The sequence below is a fragment of the Filicampus tigris genome, chromosome 1 (assembly GCF_054856515.1).
Source record: "Filicampus tigris isolate MCC_2025a chromosome 1, RoL_Ftig_1.0, whole genome shotgun sequence".
NCBI lineage: Eukaryota > Metazoa > Chordata > Actinopteri > Syngnathiformes > Syngnathidae > Filicampus > Filicampus tigris.
In genome coordinates, this window is record NC_141217.1 from 18394103 (window position 1) to 18420454 (window position 26352).

At 42.0% G+C, this 26352-nt stretch overlaps 1 protein-coding gene across 1 annotated transcript; it reads right to left on the reverse strand.

The window, feature by feature from the left end:
- Window positions 1–368: 368 nt before the first annotated feature.
- Window positions 369–17658, reverse strand: LOC147153089 (uncharacterized). Its single transcript, XM_086023917.1, has 8 exons — window positions 17565–17658; window positions 7999–8070; window positions 7357–7607; window positions 7181–7258; window positions 4483–4591; window positions 4329–4378; window positions 3872–4033; window positions 369–1771 (listed from the first exon to the last, which is right to left on the reverse strand). Exons 1-8 carry the CDS (start codon window positions 17620–17622, stop codon window positions 1583–1585), a joined length of 969 nt encoding a protein of 322 aa, XP_085880043.1. The 5' UTR covers window positions 17623–17658; the 3' UTR covers window positions 369–1582.
- Window positions 17659–26352: the final 8694 nt, after the last annotated feature.

The following is a 26352-nucleotide window of genomic DNA, read 5'->3' on the forward strand; positions in this document are numbered from 1 at the left end:
GGACTTGAAATGCCTGGCATGTTCGAGAAATAACGTAAGTATGAGCCTTGAGGACGTGTTCACGGTTCAGGGGTTAAGAAATGCTTAGTGGCCAATGAGCCTTGGCAAAATGTTTTTTGTTGTTGTTGTTGTTTGTCCGTTTGAAGGCAAGATAATATAAAAAATAATGCGGGAATAATTGTGTTACAGTGATTAATTTGGCAGGACTTGAATCAATATATTTTTTAAAAAAATATCTCTGGATTAGTGAATGTTTCAGTTTTAGCCAAATCTCAACAGACAATCTTCACTTGACCTGTGGCCATTTAAGATGAAGCTTCAATTGAAACAGTGGCTTAGCACATAAAACAAGAAAAACAAGCACGACATTAAAAAAAACAAAAAAAAACTTTTATTTGATTCTTTTGATCTTAAATCCAATTTAAACCATCTGCTTGTGAAACAAAGCAGTCAGAGTGGAATGTGAGTAATAACACGATACAAAATTAAATCAGGTCAAATTGGGCTCCAGGTTAACATTTAAAACAGTAGTTTCCTTATGTGTTGAATCTCTTGCAACTAAAATGTAAGAAATTAAAAAAAAAAAAACATCACACACTTGCACCACCATGTACTTTGCTTGCTTTGTTAAATGTGCCACAGTGTTCATGTTGTCCAACGGCTTTCAAGTGAAAACTGGCACGTTGAAGCAAAATAACAGACTTGCTAATAGCATTTAAAAAAAGACAACAATTGCATCAAACCGCTCATAAGAATACTGATATAAAATAGCATACACAGTACATTATAATGAATAGAAAATAACACTGATGAGTAGCTTTGCCAAGTTAGATATTTATACAGTCAGTTTATCTTCTGAATTTCAGCCCGCCTCCGAAGGCATGTTGGCATTGTGACTGTCGTGGTGACGAAAAATGATGAGGTTGAACTTCAGCAGAACAATACCTTTGGCACATGTTAACATTAGAGTGGAAAAAAAAGACCACGTAAAGTCATGCATACATACAGTTAGCAGAAGAAGCCTGCAGGCATCAGGATGATACACACACACACACACACACACACACACACACACCCACACACCCCTTCACACCCCTACATGCTCAATAATTCAAGGGGACGAAGCTTCATCTGACTGAGGCACATGTGCGTATGTGTCATATGTTGTAGCGGAGGGTGTAGCGCCGAACTTGATGACACGCTGGCTGATGGGTGTCGACAGTACGAAGCAGCTGCGGCCCTCACGGGACCCGGTCATGAGTGAGTCATGCTAAAATTCATTTTGGTCCCACCCAAAAAGCGCCCATCTCCCATTCTCTAGCTCGAGTGCCGTCAACAAGTTAGGAACTGAGCCGTCGTTAAAATCCACCGTCGCCAACTTTGTCATTATCCGACTAGTTTTCCTGGTGCTCGTTGTGGGGGCCCAGCCAAAGAAGGGAATATAGGTGGCCAGGGCAGTGTTGATGTCCCTGATGAATACATGGTTGGGTCTGAGTTGGGCTTGTATGAATATGTCTGTGTTGGTGTGCGCGTGTCAGTGTGTGTGCATGTGTGGGATGTGCATGTGAGGGTAAGAGGTTGTTCAGAGCTCCGTGTCTGCAGTCTTGGCGGCAGAGTGGCCATTGGTCGGAGGAGGCTCCGTTTTGGCGGCTTCAAGAGATTCCCCGTTCACATTGGGTTTGTCTTGGGTTTCTGTCGGGGGGCTAAGCGGAGCCACGGACACCAGGGTGTTCCCCTGGTTCTCCTGATCCACTGGATAAGTGTCCTCTGCCTGCAAGTCGAGCACAAGCATGTCAAAAACATCAAAAGTTGGGTTGGGCAAATTCACCAATTTCACAGATTACAATGTAGAAAACAAGACAGACAGTTATTTGTTTTTTTCTTTTCCTGGCAAACGTCTCTTTACTTGCGACAACAAACTGTTACTGATGCTTGTAAAGAATCATAACAAAAAAATGAAACGGCAAAAGGCTGTTATGTGTGTGGAGGGCTATTCTAGTTGTATAGTACAGTGTTATGTGTGCAATACCTCTCAACAGGAATTCAAGCCACAAATCCACTTTAGAAGATGGCAACTTGGCAAACAAGGGATGGAAAGCGAAACCATCCTAGCTTTGTTTATTTAAAACTTTAAGGTTGTGATGCATCTAACTTTAGAAGCAGTATTCTGCACTGCACGTATTGTACTTCAAAGTCTGTGGAATGCTAGACAGTATCTGTATATGAATTGTGGATGGTTGTTTTTGTGTCGTTTTTATTATTCAACACTTAGTAATGTTTTTAAAATCTTGCACACAATTCTGCTAAAGGTATAAAATGTGCTGAAGGATTTAGGTCCTCATTACATTAAAGAAATGCTAATGGTTTATTAACCCAATAGGGCTCTGAGGTTTGTGGACTCGAGTCAATTAGTAGAGCCCAGAGTTCAAAGCAAACATGGTGAAGCAGCATTTGGCTGTTATGCTGCGCGCAAATGGAATCAGTAGCCAACAGAAGTCAGCCCCAAGTGTAAATGCTTTTAAATCCAGGTTAAAAATGGGATTTTCCGACAGGATTTTTTGTATCAATTTTTCCAAAATCTTGTGTTTGCGATGTACATTCTTTTAGTACAGGGTTGCCCATTACGTGATCGCAAAGGCATTGTGGGTAGATCGCCAGCCTATCATCCGTCCTCACTACTGTATTGCTACGTTCATGCTACGTTCACACCAACTGCGTTGGGAGCCTTTCTGGCGGCGCGTTTGAATTGGAGCCAATGTAGTTCGCGCGGGCGGGCGCGGTTGCGTGCTGGGCGGCCTAAATGTTGCGTTTGGGACAGTGGGATGCGAAGCGAAGCACTGGAAATCCGCCCATTCGCTCCATTCGGCAAACAAGTCAACTTTTTTGCCATTTCGCTTCGCGGCAGCCAATCAGCATCGGGCATACTAAGTCACACACAGCGTCCTGTTCACTCGACGGCCAGCAATATTGTTAGCATTAGCATAGTGTGCAAAAAGGTTGACTTGTTTCATACGCGCGAATGGGTGGATTGTTGTTGCTGCAAATCTGCTTGAGGCTGGCTATCAGCAGCTACTGTCCGGACTATGCGTCCCTGGCTGGTTCCATTCAGTGCAAGTCATCAGAGTAAGGTCATCACAAAACATTGTTTGGTATTGTGCTATATAGGTTGATGCAGTCATGCAAGGTACACCATCATCTATAGTACATATAAAACAGATTCTGAATATATATAAATGATGTGTTTTGTATTTTTAGTAGGTGGTAGATCATTTTGACTCGGTCATGTCATAAGTAGCTCTCAGGCTGAAAAAGTGTGGGCACCCCTGTTTTAGTAAAACAGGCTAACATATCATTATCAAACTCCCGGGTAATTTCAACTTGATCCATTAAATAATAAACTCAAACTCACACCTGCAGCCCGTTTTTCAAATATTATTAATCTGAGTCTAAAATTGATTTCTGAAAAATCTGGAATCAACTTTTTTTTGCGTATGAAACAAATAACAACTTAAAATTTTTTGATTTCCAATTGAAAATGGACAGCAAGAAGGATACATAGATTCATGAAAAACATTTAAATTATTTTTTGTAAAGTGATTCTTGTGATAAAAGGATTATTGTGGCATTAAAAGCACATGTTGTTTAAGTAAAACTCAAGCTACAAAAGGTTTTCAATAATTTGAGGATGCTGTTTTATTTTCATGGAAACATTTCTTGCTTCATGATTATCTGGTAACACCCTGGACACATCACTCACCTACTGACAGTGCATTGAGATGAATAGTAAATGCAATATAATTTTCTTCTGAGGTAAAAATAAATAAATCAAAAATCTGTGATATGTCCAGCGGGCAAATGTTAAACTACTCACCAGCTTGACTCCCTTGCTATCAGTTCTGCGTTGGCATTTGCAGTATCCAGCAACGATGGCGGCCGCAACCAGAAGACCGGTGATCAGAATGCCCACAAATACAGAGCGGCCTGATGAGGATGATGATGAAGACAACGGCGCCTCCAAATTTGTCACTCCCAACTGCAAACACAAAAGCGAATGTTGCAGATAAAACACTCACACAGTTATGGCGGGTTGAATGAGAAACACAAGCAGCAAAGAAAATCTGTTGAAAACTGCAAGCATTACAGTACTGCCAAAAACTTCACGAAACTGATTGGTTACTATTCAAAATCAATGGGATTCTTGCTCTAGCAAATTGATACCATCACTGTATATTTTTGAAAATTGGAAAAAAAAAAAAAAAAAAAGGGTAGGTTTCAGTAACTCGAGTACCATATCATCCAAACCTGGGTCAGGTTTTGTGCTCTCTTACCTTGTCTTTCAATTCCCCCTTGAGGGCTTCAACCAGAGTATTTGGTTTAGCTGCACATAGAGAAGGAAACAGATTTTAGAAATCACTAATGATTACCAGATTTACAAAAATGCATGTTGTCCACTCCCTGCAAATTCATACCGGCAATACCCACCATCATTCCTGACCATGTGTATATTATTGCCCTCCTGGTAGACTTTGATTCGACAGTTTTCAGTGTAGCATTGGATACTGCTCTCTTCAAGGATTTGCTTTGTGTCCATCTGAAAATGCAGAAATAAAATTACAGTTCATTTCTACTTTGGATATTGGTTGAACACTGACAATTATTTGCTTAACTGGTTAGAGCACCGGTGTCAAACTCAAGGCTCGGGGGCCAGATCCGGCCCGCGACATTATTTTATGTGGTCCGTGAAGTCAACTCATGTGTGTTGACTTGACTAATATTTGTTACCAATTCCTCCTTTGAAATAAATTGACAAATAGTTGCAAAAACTATTTACTGGATTCTGATTTCAAAACGAGTTATCCGTGAATTATTTTCGATAATATAAGGCGATCCTACATTCATATGGGTTCACAATCGTAACGGCCCACCGAGGGACACCGTGACTGTGATGTGGCCCGTGGCAAAAATGGGTTTGACACTCCTGTTGTTTCACTATAAACATTTTTTCCCCTGGATAGTCACTCCCTAGTTTGCGCAAATAATATCTTAAAAATATTCGCATTTGCTGATCAGGGTGGGGTTTTGTGGCCAAAAGACAAATGCGATTTCCGGAATGTTCTCAGAGCACGAAGGCTTTTGTGTGCGTCAGCGAAGTAGACCGCAGCTGTATGTAATACTTGCTGCTTTTCCTCCACCTAGTAGTGAACGATGATATCACCTCATTGCACAATGAAGACTTGGGATCACTCTTCATTTTCTATAATGCGATCCAGGCGTCTCTCTTTGTTCCCAGGAGACGCTTGTGAGCAAACCCCCGACTCACGGCTAATTGGGACCGAGCCTGCAGCTGCACAATCCAGATTTTGTGAGGCGGGGAGGAGGAAAACTCAGTAGGGCTGAATTTGTGCTCCACAATCACTCCCATGGAAGCCAAGCTCTTCTGCATCTGTCTGTGTCACATGCGGTGCATCATGTGATGCATCATGTCTCCTGCACTCAACTTGCCCTTGTGTGGCTTACTGGACTCACAGTTGATGAGGAATTTGAAGTTCAGCAGGTTCCACTACCCACTGATGCAATGCATTATGGATATGATTTATGGTTTAGCAGGTCTAAAGCAATCATTCCTGAAGTAAAGTCATTCATCTGCTCTTCCTTTATTGCATGCTTCATGAACAAACACATTCTTTGGCAGTTTAGTCCATGTTTGGTTTTATGTTGAGCGCAGTAGATGACTTTTTCAGATGGTCCTTTAGCCTTGTAAATGTTACAGTTAAAACCCAAGAAGGGGGTCAACTGTTCACATCTACGTACCATTCGTTTGGAACAGCTCAATACTCTGCGGTGTGATATGACTGGAATTTATTCAAAACATCCATGTCATATGAGATGAAGCGTTCACTTGTCTCAAAGACGTTTGCCAACAACGTCCTTACAACGTTAACTATCTGATCAAGCCTTGAACGGGGATGCTCCAAAACTATTTTGCAAAATCCAGAATAAAACTGTAAAGATTGACGTTCTAAATCATTCGAGTATTTCAAAGAATCAACCTCTTATCAGATTTATCCCAGAAGCCAACATCACATGCCATGATCATTTCATTTGTTGGTGTGCATTTAGGCTGAGAGACACTGCTCCCCAATAGGCACTTTTGAGCTAAATTTGAACTAGCTTGGCAGAATATAAGGGTTAAAAGGAGCCGGACCCGTGCACTTCCCCCTTTTGCCCTACGGACACCAGACTAAGAGAGGAAATATTAGTCCTTTTTCATCCACCAGCAACAGGCCGATGATTTACAATGCCTGAGGAATTTCGAAGAGATGCTTTGAAAAGGCTTCCGTTTTATAAGTGTCGCTACCTGAAACGTAAAGGGATAGATAGTCTGAATGCTGGATTAGGTTGGTAAATAGAAGGTCTCTTTCAACCATTAAAACTAACTCGGGGGGAACTGCCTTTTCCGTTTACATGTAAACGCATCGACAGAGTCCAACACATCCAAAACGAACTGAACTGAAAGTACTACAAGTTTGGTGGGTGGAGAAAATGTTTGGAATTCTTTCAAAGAAACCAGTTTTTGGTCAACTGTATATTAAAAAAAAGTTTATATGTTGGACTACTTGGAAAACCGTCACACTGAATGGCAAAACCCAAAGCTGGGCATCGTCCATAACTTCTGGACGGTATTTCCGGCCGACCCACGTGGTGGCAGTCCATCCCTCGTCGGCGACAGCCAATCAGCGTCGAGAACAGAATTTTCACGTCACACGCAGGTGCCACACAAGCAGACACGCCGCCAAATAAAGGAAAAATATCAAATGAAAACAACAGACACACAGTGTGTTGATCGGTGAAATAAAAACAAAACGGGGCACATGTCATTGCGTCTGTGGGACCGGAAGGTATACAAGGCTGTTTTATTTTTTTATTTCTTCTTTGTTTGGCTGCGTGTCATGAGTGGGGTACCTGCGTGTGACGTGGTACCGATAAAGTCCGTTCTCAATGCCGTTTGGCTGACTTGGACCGACCAAGTGGATCTGAAATATAGACTGGAACTCATAGACGGACTAAAGCATAGACGAATGTCCAGCTTTGGCAAAACCACATCTAAGGTGACGGATTCCTACTAGTCACTGTTGCCTCAAAGTGAAATTACGTTAAGAAACGAATGCGATGTACCCACACAGTTAGTTTTAGTGACGAGAGCCTTGACAGCTTTACTCTCATCAATCTCCTCCTTCCCGACACACTCCACCATGGGCTGCGGAGACAGGAAGTGACATGAGATACAGTGCATGTTGCGTATACTTTTACACCACACCCAACAGTAATCAACACATCTTTTCGAAATGTCTTCACCTTTGTTGTACCGATGTCGGACAAATCTGACGACTCCAGGACTAGTGTGCCATCATCGCCCAGAGCGCCGGGGCCAGCCGTGGTGCCCGAGGCTCCGCCTTCCTGGTTGTCAGCACTGGGAGAATTGTTCTCCGGGGTAGGCATATTTTCAGCAGGTGTGTCAGACTCTCCTTCAGCCACTGGAGGGACACCCAAATCTGGAGCAACGGTGGTCTCTGGCTGGGCACCCGAGTCCATTACGCTGGGAGTGACTGAGGGTACATGGATAAAGCTAATGAATGGAGGCAAATGCACATTTCCAGCCAGCATATAAACAACCATTCACACTCACATTCACACCTATGTAGACTTTATAGCCTTCAGATAAGCCAATTGGCGTTTGGAATGTGGGAGGAAACCAGAGTACCTGCAAACCTTCAAACGGAGCATCACAAAGAGAAAGAATAATCTACTGTAGTTCGTATTTGTAGTTGCTATTATGGCCTACACCGTGAAATAGTCTTATTGGGTCATTTATTGTACCGTATGAAATCTTTTTAAGGTTGGAAGCAATAGTGTGCTGACAAAAACATGCACGTATGAACACACGTCACATCATTGTTATTGATTCCGATTCCACAATTGCCGCATCCAGAAACCTACCGCCACTGTCATCTGCGGCCGGATTACTTTCCGGTGCATCTGTTGCAAGATCATCTTGGCCCAACACACCATCTGCAAATTTAGAGAAAGAACAGCAACTTAAAAGCTCGGTTTGACTGACAAACCTGAGCATCAGAGGAGCAGTCTTGAGAATGTGTTGCCGCTGTAAACACTGGATTGTTTTTAGGGGGGTGGTTTAAACAGCTTGGCTTGGGAAACCAAAACTCAAGAGGCTGACCTGGGTGTTCCGCAACTAATTAGGAGACACGTATGGACCGATTGTCTCTGTACTATCTGTTCTTCATCTGGGCAATGTTTGAAATAACGCATGGATGAAGTTGGGTGGTGCAGAGACTGTGGAGGGAGGTGTTTTTTTCCTCCAATGGACAAATAGTTTTGTCTTTGCCAAATTATTTTCATTATTACCATATTGATGTCACATAAAAATGCAAGTGATTTGTGTCTACGTTCACAGGCCTTCCAGTTTCCAGGCATGTATTCTCAACCCCCCTTTTGCTGTTCGGGGTCACATGGAAGACTAGAGTCTATCCCAGCTGACTTTGAGCGGCGGGATTCCCCCCGGCCCGATCACCAGTCGATCATAGGACCGACGCGAAGATGAGCATTCAGGCTCACATTCACGTACATTTGAACATGCTGTTTGTGGGCATAATCTTCAGATAATTCAGCTTGAGCTGCGATATTTAATAGTCCAAAATTGTGGGGAAGCAAAATGTTTATTTACAACACCACTGAATGGAATCAACCCCTCTATGTATGCTTCATAGAACGTTATTGCTGGCACTCAACTCAATAAAAATGCTGACAAAATAAGACACAAAGAATTCCTTCTTTCGAGGATGGATGCGCTGAGTGGCCATTACACATTCAAATCATTACACAATGTACTTCTGCTCCATATGAACAATATACAGTACATTGTATGATGCAGACCAAACTGGCAACACGGCGCAGATTTCCAGCCTGAGCTCCATGAAGCTCCCAGCCTGCTGTTCTTCCCCCTTTGATGTGGCATGCCACAGACCATAAGTAGAAGAGAGGATGCAATATAGAATCATGATGGCATATGGAGGCTTCCATGCTGCATTTTTTTGTCTTGACAAAATACATATATATATATATATATATATATATATAATGGCGTGAATGTATATTTGTTATAGTAGCCTACTCGTGTTTGACTTCTGCTTTCACACTAACCCAAATGGTGTGTGGCAGTGGGATAAATCCTATGGGGTTCAGTGCAACAGGACTAAACAACGCCGGTGTGTGTGGGCCCTCAGAGAGACACGTCGCTCTGGCACTGTCAAGCCCCTCAATACCCTTTTTTCCCCGAATGACCATTTAAAATCCATAACTGTAACAATGATTAATTAAAAGACACCATTCAGAAATAATATTGAAGAGGTACTGTGAATTAATCCTAGATAGCCACCTATAGCCTTGTTGCTTTAAAGTGGAAGTCAACCCAAACATATTTTTTTTCAAGAAAATGTTCTATGCAGGCCCACTAGTTGAAACAAGGCATTCTGATAAATATTGCATTTATTGTAATAAGAGTTAATCCATTCATTATTAGCCATCTCTGGGGGCGGCCATTTTGTCACTTCTGTCGACTGAAAATGACATCACAACTACTCAGGGCTCACAGGCAATGACCAATCACCAATCAGAAATGACAAAATGGCAGCCCCGAAATGGCAAAAACGGGTGGATTTTGCTGCTTAATTCATATTCCACAAATGCAATATTAATCAGAATGCCGTGTTTCAACTAGTGGGCCTGCTGGGAACATATTCTTGAAAAAAATATGTTTGGGTTGATTTCCGCTTTAAAGATCATTTTCACAGCCTTAGTGTTGAATCGGGACTCCATTCCCATAACAGAGCATGATGTTACTCACGTGTAAGCTGAGGTCACGCTAAAAGCAGTTGTTGTTTTCCAGTAAGAGCCTGAGAAATGCTATAGCTTTGGTAAAACCACTATGATAATAATATAATGGTGAAAGGGCATCTCTGTTAACTCATTCTACAGCTGCATCATATTTTCTAGATGTATTTTTGGTTTGCCACATAAACAAAAAAAAAATCTTAAATGACTTCAGTATGGATATTATTCATTGTATTCGACTACAGCGCCCAGGTCTTTCTACTCATCATCCAATGTGGAACCGGTGCCGTCCTTACCATTTCTATAGCGTATGGATCCAGGGTGGGAAACCTTGTTGGAATTCCAGTAAAAACAAATACTGTCACACCTGATTAAAGGGCGGCTGTGAGAGACCAGTGGACACCAGCGGCATTTTGCACGTGGTGTCAAGAGAGGAAGCCAACTTCCTCCCTGTCGGCATTGGAGCGCTTTTGAGTAGGGGAGGGAAATGTGAAGCAGCAATCACTTGGCTCGTCAGAAAGCTGAGAAACCTGTGACTTCATGCTCAAGGGGGAAGTGTCAGCAGCCTTAAGGATTTTGGATTTGACCTCCACCCAGACAATATAGAGGCAACGCCCTGGCTTTCTTTTCTGTGCCACACCCGTGTTGCTTCCAGATGTGCAGAGAAGACCCTTGAGACGACCTTCCAATGTCTGCTTGTAAATACCTCCTTAACTAAGTTAGCAATCAATTGTATATAACCATCAAGATCACTTTGGGTCAGCTTTTCATCTTGGCTCCTTTCAAGTATCAAATAACTCAAAAAAAGCAAAACAAGTGAAGTCTTCAGGGGCATCTTCACACCCTCTGTCAAATGACCAATAGGCCAAAGATCAAAGTGTCTCCCTCCTACAAGATAAATCAGAAAGAACACGTAACTCATCCCATTTTAGAGGCTGCAACCACGACATGTTTGCCTCGTTTTTGAACTCGCCTCTCAAATAAAGGCACCAGTCTCCAAAATGGTTGTTGGTTAAGCTTCAGTCAGGAAGACAATACGTTTGACCACAACATGAGAGTCGTGACTTCCTAACAATTATCTTTTGGTCACTACAAGTGGTTGTCTGCTTGGCGTGTCTGCCTAGCAAGTGAACGGCCCAAAAAACAACGTGAATGGTGCGTTCAGGGTGAGCACATTTTTGCCAAGGCCAAGCAACTACCCTCGAGGGGTTACTGTGATAAGTGAAGAAAATTCCATGCTCATCACCAACATGTAATGTCGTTTTTTTTTTTTTGCCTATTCCACATCGCTTCACAGGTTTTGTGGAAATGGAATAGTGAGAGTAAAAGAGATAAAGCAGAATTACAAATTATACAATGTTACTGGGTGAACTACCAAGCATCAAAAACAAGTCATAAGCTTTGAGGAGTATTTGTACAACAAAATGTTTTCTTCAAATTACAGATGACATTTAAACTTCTTTCCAGATGAAAAATATCATGTGAAAAAGCTTCAAGCAACTTTTTTTTTGCAAGAGAGGAAGCAGTTTCTAGAGTTAAGCAATTGGCATAAACAGTGGTTGACCTTTGTAAAAATGTAATAAAATGCAGTGTGAGTGCTGATGAAAGAAAATGACTGAAGCTTTGAAAACTAAACCAACATTTGCCCGAGCAGTTTTGAGGGTGGTCATTGCGGCCCCATGACTATGCTCCTCTGTAATATAACACTACCCAACATCCTGGCCCACTATGAAAAAAAATGACACTACTTCTTTCCCTAAAGGTTCCTTGAATACTCAAACACCATTCGAGTACACGAATTGACAACTGTTTTTGTTCCCACATAGAAGGGTGGTAAAAGTTGACTTTTCCACCCAGTCCACACCCATGGTGTTTTTAAACCAAACATAAGACCGTTTGGAGTTGTGGGGGGAGTGAAAGGAATTAACAACAACAGGTTTTGGAATGTATCCATGCACATCCTTGGACAGGATGTGTCTGTCACAGCACTCCCACAGCCATGGGTTGACCTGCAGAGGTGAGCACAGTGTGGATAACAGATAACGTTCACCCATGCACACGCATATGGGCGACTCTGCGTTAGGTATGGTGGTATGCGCCCCAAAAAATCCTCACCAGGTTTCAGGGCAGCAATGATTGCGATTCGTGAATTTTGCCTGTGGAGTGGCTGGGAAAACATATAACATGATTGTAACCTATAAATACTGCCGATTGAAGTTGCTGTATCTGGAGAGAGAATGTTTTGTTTCGGTTGTAAAGTATCATTAGAAAGGATAATCAACCCAAACATATTTTTTTCCAAGAATATGTTCCCAGCAGGCCCACTAGTTGAAACACAGCATTCTGATTAATATGGTGTTTGTGGAATATGAGTTAACAGCAAAATCCACCACTTTTTAGCCATCTCAGGGGGCGGCCATTTTGTCACTTCTGTCGCCTGAAAATGACATCACAACTGCTCGGAGCTCAGGTAACGACCAATCACGGCTCAGCTTTAGAAAACAGGTGAGCTGTGATTGGTCGTTCCCTGAGCCCTGGGTAGTTTTGATGTCATTTTCAGTCGACAGAAATTACAAAATGGCCCCCCCCCCTAAGATGGCTAAAGACGGGTGGATTTTGCTGCTTTACTCATATTGCACAAACGCACGATTAATCCAAATGCTGTGTTTCAACTAGTGGGCCTGCTGGGAACATATTATTGAAAAAATATGTTTGGGTTGATTTAACTCCAAATTATTTGAATTGACAATGCTGTTTAGAACTAATGTATCAGACAGTGAGAGATAATACAGTTTTTCCCCATTGGGGAGTACCACTACAGACACACTTGACTGTAATCATAGCAATATGGCTTTGCTAAGAAATATGGCCCCTTTCTTCATGGAGCTGCAACACAAGGCTTCTAAAACCCAGAGTTGGAACGAACCCCCAAGAAGGATGAAAGTAACATGGCCAATGTTTTTATTCAACTCCTAATTCACTTATTAAAATAGTTGGTGAAATTCAAAACCAGTGTTTCCAAACTGGTCTGTCCACTTTGTAAGGCGACAAGAAAGTGGAATCGCCAGCTGTGTTGGAGGCGGCAGATGTTTGTGGACTTCTCCATTCCAGCTGCTGCCCTTACATGAAACTAAGCTGGTGGGGGTGGTGAAGGTTGTAAAAAGACTCACAGACCCATAACGCTGAACGATCAGGTTGGGATTCGATTGTGGCCCTCAAGCTCATACGAGGAAAGAAAAACCTACAGAAGAAACACTTTCTCAAGCACATATGGAGGTCATACAGTGAGCGTTTACAATGTGGTAACCAATCTGAGCACCTTGTGCCATCTTTGGGAAAGCGCTTGCGTGCAATTAGGAAGCGCTAAATATGCTTGCACAGAACTATAATTAGACTGCAGTAAAGCATGCTCGGCCAGTCTCATTAAAAACATTTCTCCCTTGAGGTGAGCCAACTTTGCTTTGTAAAGATAACCCTGCCTGGTTGTCCAACATGGATTCATCAATGCGATATGGCCTGCTGCCTTGAGATGAAGTCAATCTTAAATGGAAAAGGCACACTTCCAAGCTCTTTTTTTTTTTTTTGCTGCTCATTAACGTGTGGCTGGTTGCACAGCCTGGGTGTTGGCTGTCCTCTCAAAGTTGACGAGAAACACGAGAAGAGAACGTTGTTTTGGTTTCTATTTTTCTTTACACTGCTTAAATCATGTGGTGGTGCTGCAGGGTGCTTGGGGAACAAAGAACAATAAAGCTCACTAGAAGAGCAGTAATTGGAACAGGAAAGTTGAACCTTTATCGCATCGTCTGCTATTCATTAGGCTTGTTTCACTGGGTAAATGTTGTTACGAGATGATTTACTTCTCCAAGTCAGCCCCCTTTCCTGGATGACCACTGAGCTGGCTGTGACACAGGTCTTTTTAAATCGGAAATGTGTTTTCTTTGGAACGGAGCAGCACATGAACGTAAGGCAGAGGGGGGTTTCTTATGGCCGGCGTATCTGCAAAGGCTGGCAGATGAGCTAGCGGAGTGGACACTGATGGCGGGCACTATTTGGTTTATTGGTTTTAATGTGTTTAGCTTGCTGCAAGCCACGGCTGTGGATAATTGGCACAGTGACGGAGCACAGACTCCACGTTTAATTACTTTGCTGGATCACGCTGTAACTCTGGGTCCAAGTGAACCCACACCCTGGCCTGACCTAAGGCTGCCAACAGGCTTATGTAACAGATCCACACCCTTCAGCATCTGACGCGACGTTAACAATCAAAACATTTGAGCCAAAAGAATGCTGGTCAATAGCAATGGCTTTAAAAGAAGTCAATGGTAATATTCGGCCCACGCTTATGTTTGAGGAATTTACGGATTGATTTTTGATAGTGGTGTCATGGTGTAATGATGTTGATGATAAATGTAAGGAGAATTATGCTGATGCTTTTAATCCGCATCATCATTTAGTTAAAAGTCCCCACAAACTAAGCACGTCTTCCTCCTGAAGTATAAAAAGAAAACAAACACAGTTAAGTGGGAAACCGGCAAGTCAACAGCTGAACGGCGCAACAACATGAATTCATGAATCCAAGCAGCAGATTTATCAGAATAAGACATTTCCTCATTAAAGATGAGTACAGAAAAGCGGCGAATACCTTTCCTCCCTTTTCTTTTGACACTTTTCCTGACTGACTTCAGTGAGCGACAGTGGCTGGTGGCCAAAGCCAGCACTATATGCGCTTAACACTTCGCATTCCTTTTTGATCTGATATTATTTCCTTAAAACGGAAGTCAACACAAACATATTTTTTCAAGAATATGTTCTATGCAGGCCCACCAGTTGAAATATGTCATTGTGATTAATATTGTGTTTGTGGAACATGAGTTAAGCAGCAAAATCCACCTGTTTTTAGCCATCTTAGGGGGCGGCCATTTTGTCATTTCTGTCGACTGAAAATGACATCAAAACTACCCAGGGCTCAGAGAAGGCATTCTGATAAATATTGCGTTTGAGGAATAAGAGTGAATGCATCCCTTTTTAGCCATCTCAGGGGGTGGCCATTTTGTCTCTTCTGTCGACTGAAACTAACAACACAGTTGCTCAAGGCTCAGCTAACGACCAATCACGACTGAGCTTCAGAAAGCAGGCCAGCCGTGATTGGTCATTACCTGAGCCCTAAGTAGTTGTGTTGTCATTTTTAGTCAACAGAAGTGACAAAATGGCCACCCCCTGAGATGGCTAAAAAGGGATGCATTAACTCTTATTCCTCAAACGCAATATTTATCAGAATGCCTTGTTTCAACTAGTGGGCCAGCATAGAACATATTCTTGAAAAAAAAATGTTTGGGTTGACTTCCTTTTTCAGCAGTACTGATGCTTTTTCAGTGACTTCTCACCAGTTATGAAATACCCCGTTAAGAACTCTGCCCAAGAAGATTTTCGCTGTGAGGTTGTTAAGATTACAGGACACGTGGTAACATTTCCATATCAAAGACAATATCTATAAGATGAACGTGAGGCATTATACTCTTACTGGAAAAAAAAAATGCTGGCACAGAGTGTCATATTTTCTGCTTTACATTAATATTACTGTGTCATGAAACTGGAACTGTGACAGCTGCATTTTGCGGTCAAATATAAATGCTAGTAATTTCAGTCTGTTTTGTGTTATCTGAGTCTCCATGGCTTGCACCATCTTGCATGGTCACATGATACACATTCAGTGCACAAAGGGCATACTGATCATTGGCAAGGGTATGCTGAAAGAATCACATGCACTGCACGTTTTGGAAACCCCCGACCCTGAGCCAGTATCTTGGTATGGTGTGGTTCATTTTAACACTGATTGTCGCTGCTTCCGTTGACCTTGACTTCATCAAAGAGCGAGCCACAGAAGATGATGAGCTGAAGGGAGACATGGTTCGTCCCCCACCCACACAGCCTTGAACAGTTTGGGTTTTCAAGCCCTAAAAAAAATGAAATGCTAAAGGAGGGGTCGAATGACGTCATCCAAAACTGCCTTCAATTTCCTTTGTAGTGTTACAAAGTGCATAAGCACTGATCAACGAGAGTCGTGTGATCTGCCCGCTCATTGCGCTGCGGTCACGTTTGTGCTAGTAAACACAGTCGCAGTCTCAGCAATCAAGTTTTTCTTGCGTTTGCCTGTCGCAGTCCTTCTTATTTACAAGAAGTCTAAACTAAAATGTCTGCCAGCTGGTGCAACAATACAAATTGGAGTTCTTTGCTCTTCTGAAGGGTTTAGCTTTCATCTGCCTAACTCCGTCTTCTGAATGCACTTAGTGGTTGACTCCGGGAGATGCGAGCTCTCTGCTTGTTTGTGTGAATACAACAAAGTGGTGTTCAAAATGGGCCGGTCAGCTGCCTCGCCCTTGAGGAGCTGATGACATCACCGCTACTAAATTTAATGTGGATTCAATTAAACCTCCTGATCTTGCAGCGGTTTCACGCCAAGAGCGAGACTCAAGAAGTCACTTAGCTTCACTTCATGATGGCCTTTGACCTCAAACACCAAGCTGCTATTCGTATTTTTGTAATGGGCAATTTTATCGATACAAGTGAAATAATTTTTTACTTATGTTTGTTCCATGTACGTGTGCCGCATATTCACACTGTGCTGCCGAATAAAGCTAAGCGTCAACAATGTTTCAGGTCTGTGTGATCACAGAAGCACTGAAGAATGGAGGCTGGCCTCTCGGAGGAATCTGCTTCAACCCACAACAAGTACGTATTAACTACGTGTAACTGACAATATGCAAGCATGAGGGCGAGAGGAAAGAATCACTCATGGAGATATTAGATATTATGTACAGGCTAGTGTAACTTTCATTTCAGAGGTAGCAAACATACTTGGATGATATACGATGTTGCGTTGAGGAGCGCGGACAGTAACTGGATTTTCATGTACCTGTAAATTGAATTAACGTTTGATAAGCAGCCGATGTAGACAGTCCCCCTCATTAGTCTACGAATGATCAGCATGTTCAACCATCACATGTTCTTGTCTCTCTTCAAAGTTGTCCCTGAGCTATTTTCATTTCTCTGGCTATAGTGGTCAAGGACACACCACATTTTACACTGCAGAAGTCATTAAACCTGGACTGAAGTTGAAATTAGGTGGCGGCCGTGGCATGAAAGCCATGCAGTCATCACTATGCAATTAGGCATTAAGCCTCTCGCACACACATGCCACAAGCATGCACACGCACGCGGGTGCACTACAGGATACAAAGCATAATTATTCGCAACTGCAACTTTCTGCTCCTGAGCAGACTTTTTGTGTCTGGGGCCACCATTCCGCCATGCAACCCGCCAATGTTTTTCAAACAACTTCTTACTTTCAACTTTATTAAACCCCGAGGGGATTCTCTTTACACATGAGAGATGTAGGCGTGAAGGGGGCTGTAACTGTGTTACAAAGCAGAAGGGGTTCAGTTGCCTTCCCCGTAAAAAAAAAAAAATCCCGCGTCCAGTTTTTACAAATTAAGGCTGGTCTCCAAGGCAACAGAATGACCTGCTGCCCGGACTTGATAACATAAACCCCAAATCCACATGCAATGAATGACAAGAGAGACAGAAGAAAGTAAAATGAATCAAAACACAATCAGAAATCTACATTTCAAAATAAGGGGTTATAATCAGTAACTTACTGGATAGCAGGAAAGTGCAGAGCACCAGGACGATAGCCGTGAGGTTCATCCTCCACATGGTCAGAGCGGGGCGGGAGTGTGCGCTGGAGGTGGTGTGCTGAGTGAATGAAGGGGCAGGGTGATGTGCATTTGCTGTGAGGCCTGAGTAAGCGGGACGGACAAGCAGGATAAAGTCTGCCTTGTGCTGTCGCTCTTTATATGCCCTCCTCTCTCTCTTTCCCCGAGCGTGCGCTCTGTCCACACCCCTAGTCGGTTGGGCTGTTTCCCCTCAGTTCAACCGTCCCTGCTTCCGCTCATCATCTCCAGTCAGTGAGCCCGTGAGATATAGAGTATGTGTCCCAGCTGAGCTTCCTCTGTGGTGAACAGACATGAATTAGGATTGGTCAGAACCTCAAAAATATTTCATTACAAACAGAACATCCCCAGTGGTCCATTTGTAGAACAATAGTGATAAAGTGGTCGATTCTAGCAGCCAGACAACCATAGTTTATAATGCATCAGCAATGTATTCACAGCGCAAAATTGTGGCCGCCTTCATCATTGAAGTTGCCCATCCCTGCTCGAGAATCTGAGGACTTCTTTTTAGCTCTCGGAGGTATGAAAAGACCTGCGTGTTGCGACCATAGACATTGGTGACTGACTGACGGTACCACTACGTCTGCAAGATAGGTGCTAAACCATGTAAGCTTTTACGAGTTAGTAATAATCAACATAGTTTTTTCAGGCATAAACGGCAATCAAATCAAAAATGTTCTTTCCAATAATATGTTTTATGCGCCTCCACACGGCATTTTGATTACGTAATATTGCGTTTGTGGAATATGAGTTAATCAGCCAAATCCACTTGTTTTTTTTGTCATCTCATTTTGCCACTTGCTGTCGACTGAAAATGACATCATAGTTACTCAAGGCTCATGCAACGACCAATCATGGCTCACCTGTTTTCTGAAGCTGAACAATGATAGGTTGTTAAGAAGCAAAAAAGTTACATGACATCGACGGTACATTTAATTTCTTGCTTTCTAAATAAATTGTCCCCAAAAAGTAAACATCATGTTGCGTGTAGAATGTCGACGAAAACTATGTACTGTATTTTCCGGACTACAAGCCACTACTTTTTTCCTAGGTTTTGAACCATGCGGCTTATATAAAGGTGCGGCTATTTTGTGGATTTTTCTTCCCGCCTTTGGGACGCTCTAACCAGAATTACAATACAATACAATACAATTACAATTAACAGGATGTGACTGCAGGTGGAGGAGTTCAACAGGCGAGAGCGCTATGCACTAGGTTATGAATTAGGTGGTATGCGGAATTTAACTGACAAACTGGAGTGGCAGCGGGCAATGAAATGAAGATAAGTATCTTTTATTGGCTTTGTTACGTTTTAATTTATCAAGTTGCTGAACAGTGCAAAGGCACTGTTAGGAAAGAATCTGTTCAGGTACATACATGTACATTTACAGGTCAAAATTGTTCTGTAAATGCAGTAAATATCTACTTTTTCAGCATAGACAGGTGCGGCTTATATAAAGGTGTGGCTTATACATGTTTTTTTCATTATTTATTTATTTATTTTTTAATAGAGTGGGTGCGGCTTATATGAAGGTGTGGCTTGCAGTCCGGAAAATAGGGTATTCCATTTTGGAATAATAAAATCAGTAAAAAAGTAAATTGTCCTTTTTTAGATACCTTTTTCTGTACTTGGTGTTGTCAGCTTTGTTCGTCTAGTGCCAGCTGTGTCGGTTCCTTCCTTTCCCTGGTGTCTTCCCTATCTCTGTTGTGAAGAGATGGGAAATTCAGGTACAGAAAGTAAAAACCCTGCCACAGTTTATCTTGAGCCACAGGTGCTTCTAGTCAACTGAGCTCGTTTACCTACCAGTTGAGAAGAAGCACCTGTGGCTAAAGCTAAACTGTGGCAGGGTTTTTACTCTATGGACCTGGATTTCCCATCTCTGCTCTTGTCCTGTAATTAGTCAGTGTACATTCAAGTCACCAGTCTTTGTTCATTCCTTGTTGGGTTCTCGTCAGTTGCGGTGTGGTATGTACAACTAGTATACGTTTGTTCTGCTCCTGAGTTTTTATTTTCACTTAGTTGTGACCATCAGAAATTCTTTGTTTTCAAGTTACATTGCCTCCAGTTGTTGTTGTTGTTGTAAACGTAAAAGTTCTTCCCACCTAGTCTCCTGGCTTTTTTCCTTCACCACACCATGAATCCTGAAAAAAACTGCTACAACTCTAATAGTTACCAAACATGTCGTTTTTGGGTGGCAACACGTTAGCGTTAGTTGGCTAGATACAGAGCTTGCTCACATCACAGGTATGCAAACCCTGCATAAAATGACTTGGGGCCAATGAAAATCTCAGCAAATGTCGTCATTGGACTGAGTCTTCCAATGCAACAAGACAGCAATCTTTGAACACACCCCAAAGTCCATTTTGTTGCAAGGCTTCATCTTAAATATCAAAACTTGAAATAACGTAACAAAAAGCTTAGGACTCATAAGTAAGAAGGAGCTTAAAAAATTTTTTTTTTAAATTAAAAAAAAGCTTCTTATTGGTTAACAGGAAATGCTTCCTGTGTAGTGTACACGGCTAAGAAGCCTGCAGGTCATGTAGCCACACACAACACTCGCCTTCGATTTGTGAGTCCCAAGTTGGATGAGTAACATCCTATGATGAGTCACCTGGTGAGTGTTACAAGCACTGTACATGGTACATACTGTACACACTTTGCTAATGCAGGTACACAAACAAAGCACGGGGTTTATAGCATGGTTGCATCATATCAGCAGAATGTGACAAAAGTTAACGTGTGGTGTGTTGCAGGCATAGGGTGCTGGGTGTTCACCATTCATGTTCACACAGATGTGCTCCCAATATTCTGGCAGACCACATCTGGAAGCACTGCAAGTATTTTTTTTAGGAACTGCCTAGAGTCTAACAAAGCTAACATATGAGTCACATTAAGGTGACCAACCAAACTCCGATTTAAACACTTCATGCGCGGTTGGAAAAGGTTTACATTTTACTAAAACATTAATACAACCTGACTTGTTACTTCAATTATGACACTTCACTGATGTGCTTTGCTGAGAACAGTGAGTGTATACAAAGATAATTACTTTCAGGGTTTCCTTGTGGATGCGGTTTCTTCTCTGCAGTTCCAATGCAAACAACTCATTGTAGTTTTAAATAAAAAATATGTTTGACTGCATCTTCTCCTGACAATAATTTCAGTTAACAAATAGGACTTATGCTTAGGTTTTAAATGAGAGGTGACTTGAAAAACACAACGCATGCAAAGTATGGATTTAGGGAGGAACACATTCAGCCAAACATGGACTTTCTAAGAATGAGAATGGTCAAACTTACATTATGGCCATGTAAATGGAATCAATTGCACACTGAAAAAAAAATACTGTGCATCAGTTATTCAATTTTATTTCGTCAAGTGGTTGCACGAAATAAAATCATCTGAATCCAGATGGATATACCGGTACTTTAAAAATGTATCTGAATACAGATGATTTTATTTTGTGCAACCACTTGACAAAATAGAATTGAGTAAATTCAACCATCATTTTTTTCAGTGCACATGAAATCTGTATTGTAGCAGCGTCAGAAGTACAGACGTTACTAGTTTAACTACATTTCTCAGTAGCCCAGTCGTAACATTGCTGTTTTCAACATCAAATACCGTTTAGTAGTGAAACTACTTTTGTGATCACTTCATGTGATCACTGAAAAAAGTTTTTGTTAAATTTACACACTTTTATTGCGTCAAGGGGTTGTGGGAAATATATTCATCTGGATCCAGATACATTTTTTAAGTAGACTATACATCAACTGAAAAATGCATCTGGAGCTAGATGATTTTATTTTGTGTAACCACCTGACGAAATGTATCCAACCATCCATTATCTATACCACTTATCCTCACAAGGGTCGCGGGCGTGCTGGAGCCTATCCCAGCAGTCTTCGGGCAGTAGGCGGACATGCTAACCAGTTGACCACCGTGATGCCGTGACGAAATTTAATCGAGTAAATTCAACCCACCATTTTTTTTCAGTGTAGCGTCCACAGAACCTACGATTCCCCTGGCAGTTCTACACCTTAAACGCATTATTTCCATTTGAGGTCACATGCCTTTTGTACCACATGTCTCGATGGTGTATAAAAAGATGCCCGGTGCAGGATGAAAAGCGCATAACTGGAGAAATGTGGCAGGAATCTCAACCCATGGCCATACCTTAACAAATTCATGTTATTGATCGAGTCCCCAGAGAACAGGCACTCATTCTGGTGTTTACGGTGCAACCCCAAATGGAAGCAATGTTAACATCCAAGATGATCAACACAAATTTAAGGACACGCAATAGGTATTTCACAAAGTTAACGCAACAATAGCCAGCTATGCTAGCATCACAACTCAATCAACAAACATCAACACCTGATAGCTCTAGCTAGCAACATGTTTGTTGGCAGCATTTATTTTTCACAGAAATAATAAATATTTAAGAGTAGTAATCAATGTTCCCTCAAATTTTCCACGTGTCTGAGCATTCCCACGAATTCCCTGAGCATTCCTTTGGACCACAGTGAGCAACACCAGCACACGGCGGCCAAGCCAGTATCACGCCTGTCCCAAACCTGCGATCATAACAAATTACATGATGTAGGTACGTCAGAAAAAATTCACCTATATACCTATATATCAAAATAGAACATATGATTGAACACACCTATATATCAAAATAGAATATTTCATTGAATACTGTAGATATTTGTGAGGCAAATAAAATCAGCCGTAGTTTGTTACTTTTACTTTAGCACACAGGTCATTTGAAGCATAATTAATTAAGTCTCAATACAATCTGTATCAATATTGTCACGCACTGTCCCCTCATAAATAATGGAAAACATGCCATTTAATAAATCAGTGGTGGGCGTGTCGCCTGCAGCGTCTCGTCAGTAGTGAGTGTGTGTGAGTAAATGTATGCTTCAAACTATAGTAGAGCATCTGAGTGTGCACCCTCGGTCAGCTACTGAAACTTTAAGGGAAGAGGGAATAGTGTGGTGTCGTGATTGTAAATTAAACTGCAGTGGAATTAAAGGAATGGTTGTAGAAATGTAATGTGTGACAGCGTCACCGTGTGCGCTGAGAGCAGTGCGCGAATTGCGCACGCGGGCAGCTTAGAGGGAACATTGGTAGTAATAGTTTTCGACATATTACTTCTGTAAATTTTAAAGTTTTGTATTATTTCTTGATTTACGGTAATTAAAAGTATTTACTACGGTGACATCCAATTTTAGATTTTATGGCGTTTGACTGTTGCTATTTAACTTTTTTTCTCTGTAATTTCTATGAATTTTTTTTCCAGTGTACGAAAACTTTGAACACTACAACAAAAGCATAGCAAAGCTGTTTTTGTGTCATGCTAGCAGACCTCAAAGTGTTTTGTGCAGCCAGTGTTCCACACCCCAGGGAAAGCTGTGTGCGTGGGAGCATTGGCGGTACCAGATTGGATGGCGCCAAACTAAGTGAGGTCTTAATTTTATTTGAAGAGAGTTGCTGTTGTTGTTGTCCAAAATACTTTATAACGCCTTCAAGAAAAGAGCAGAGAGCTTCATGGAAGTGAACAACTGTGTTTGCGAATTAATACACTGAGATGTGTATGGAATAATGAACAGCCATTTGCAGTAAAAAAAAATCCAATGCAGTGTTAATATTTTGTTTTATGTTACATTTAGCCTCTACCAGAAAATTCTAGGGGCTATATGTAGTTACCTTCTATCCCAAACACAAATTAGTACCAGTATGGACAGACCATGCTGACAGTGATTGCAATTGAGGATGGTCTAAATGTTAGCATTGGACAGCGAGTGCAAAAGCGCTATATAACTGACAGCCCATTTACCATTTACCATGATTCTGTTAATAGGAGAAATGATCGTTGTCAGAACAGGACTAACGTCTTGCAGCACGGTTAATAATGGAATGGTGTAAACAAATTCAAACAGATACTGTACATAGTGTTTTGTCTCACTGGTCGAAGTTGGTCAATGGAAACACTAACAGAAACCACCCACATGATAGTCGGACCGGCCTATAGGCAATGACTATTTGGTCCAGCCATAGTGATATCCTATAAATAGATTAAGAAGGAAAACCTTGACTTGCATTCACTCACAAGGAGCAATTTGAGCGGGATGATCTTATTAACTCCCTCCTCCTTTTATATGCCAGGGTCACAGATCACATTCTTAACCACCCGGTTATTGCTACCCATCACATCTTAAAGTTTAAAGATGTTTAGTCAAATAATCTGAAAAAGTGTTGAAGATGGAGAAACTTACTAATCGTCCACAATTTTAAAACTTGTCAGAACCTATTTATGTAAAAGGAAGTTGTTGGGTTTTTTTTTAGTGAGAAGATTTTGAACATAATCCTATCAGTAATTCCTTCTGGTCCAGTGTCACAATGACAAACCTGTTGGGATATTATCATGCATGCTCTCTTTCATTCACCATAATGTGGTGACAAGTCTCGATGAGCGATGTGACTTTTTCCAGCATGGGTATCAGTAACCATTTGACTGAAGGGGAGACAAGGAAGTTTGATGCATTTCTACACGAGGTCCTCCCCACCCTCATCATCCTGTTGACTTACCCATCGATCACCACTCCCGCATCCAGTTCCTCTTCTGTTTCCTGCTTTTCTCCTCCAGCAAGACACATCTACGCAGACAGCCCCTGCTATGACCCCCAACCTCCTGGAAGGCAAACATGGAAATGTATTTGTTGACCTTGTTGCTGGTGAGGTGGCTATGCGCATTTGTTACGTGAAACCATGAGAATGAAACAAACCTGTTCCAGTGTCACACCGTGGTCGCGCTCTGAAACCTGAGCGAGGTGTGGGGAAAGAGCTGCTGTTGAATACTTATCCACGTCACGTGTGCGGGAAAATGAATGAATATCAAAAACCTGATTACATTAATCATCCTGTTATGTTTACTTATTACATTTCCCAGTCAAAATGAGCCATCTGCTTTGCTGATTGGTAGCGCTTGTTGACTTGAATGAATGCATTCGGTTTCATAAGGGGGAAAAATTAACCCTTTTAAAAAAAAATATATATATATATATTTCATAAATATACTTAAAAACTACTGGAGGTTGGGCGAGCGGGCCTGCACCCATGCGGCTCAGCCCGAAAAGGCAACGTGGGTCCCCCTTCCTGTGGGCTCACCACCTGTGCAGGGCCAAAGGGGTGGCAGGGACCTTGGCAGTTGCCGGGAGTAAGTCGGATCCGTTTCCAGTGAGGGTTTGACTCTACCAAGGCTGCTCTTTGTCACAGATTCTGTTCCTAACTTTTAGGGACAGAATTTCTAGATGCAGCGTTGAGGGTTTGGTGGCCTCAATGTTGCATCTCTGCTCTTTACAGATGGTGTGGGACTGTTTGCTTCTTCAAGCTGCGATCTCCAACTCTCACTGGAGCAGTTCGCAGCCGAGTGTGAAGCGGTTGGGATGAAAATCAGCACCTCCAAATCTGAAACCATGGTCCTCAGTCGGAAAAGGGTGGAGTGCACACCAGGTCGAGGATGAGGTTCTGCCCCAAGTGGAGAAGTTCAAGTATCTTGGTGTCTTGTTCACGAGTGAGGGCAGGGAGGGACTCGGAGTCGAGGCATTCTGTCCATGGGACGGAATATCCAGCTCTGATGATTAGGAAGCCTTGGACGCCTCCCTGGTGAGGTGTTTCGGGCATGTGCCACCGATAGGAGGTCCAGAGGACAACCCAGGACACGCTGGAGGGACTGGAGAGTCTCCCGGCTGGCCTGGGAACGCCTTGGGATCCCTCCTGAAGAGCTGGGGAGAGGGAAGTCTATGGGCTTCCCCGCTGAAGCTGCTGCCTCCGCAACTCGACCTCGGATAAGTGGCAGATATTGGATGGATGGATGGATGGATGGACTTAAAAACTAGGGCTGTCACTATCAAATATCATGACGCAAGAGAGACTGATGTTGTACTCACCAACTTTTGGTTCAGTCATTGTTTTCCAAAGTAAAAGCCGATGTTTGCAAACGTCTTATTCTGATGAAACCCAAAAGATCAGTCTGCTTTCACAAAGAACTGCAGAAATCAGAGAATGTTTTGTGTTGAGAGGCTGAAATCAGAGGATTCGGACAATTTTAAGTCAAACTCTAAACAATTACTTGATTATTGAAATAGCTGTCGATTAATTTCATAATAGATTAGTTGTCTATTAAGCAATAATTTTGACACATCTACTTAAAACGTTTTACCCATGGCACAAAATACTGTAGCACCTTTTCCTTTCCCAACCAAAAATGGCAAATTCACTACAGTGAGGACAAAAAGGTCAATTTTCACATCAACCACATATAACACAACTCATTACATTCAATTTTATTAATAAAAAGTAATACTTGTTTTTAAACAGCAGAAAATGAAGACACTTTTGTAGGTGCTGTTCCCTCCAACTCCTTGTCAATATGGTTTCTACTTATTTTCTATCTTGCTGGTCATCCTGCTGACAGCCAACATCTGTTCTCAAGTGGGGGAAGACCTGAACACATTCCCATTATTGAAGAGGAAAGCAAGAACCTCACCGGGTCCTCTTCTTCAACACCGGATTGTTCCAAGTCTATTCATCTGGAATATTCAGTTTTCTTGGCTTCTGACATTTCCTCCTCTCAAGCAACACTGACAATTTCATGGATTCTTTTCTTTCAAAATCAGCAGTGTCATTATTGGATATACACAT

What these genes read in the sequence shown, in the direction of transcription:
- LOC147153089 (XM_086023917.1), bottom strand. Translation starts at nt 17,622, where the DNA reads ATGTGGAGGATGAACCTCACGGCTATCGTCCTGGTGCTCTGCACTTTC. An exon ending in TCGTCACTAAAACTAACTGT is followed by an intron (nt 4,592 to 7,180) that starts GTGGGTACATCG and finishes CTGCATTTTCAG; the next exon opens with ATGGACACAAAGCAAATCCT. An exon ending in ATAGCAAGGGAGTCAAGCTG is followed by an intron (nt 1,772 to 3,871) that starts GTGAGTAGTTTA and finishes CTCGACTTGCAG; the next exon opens with GCAGAGGACACTTATCCAGT.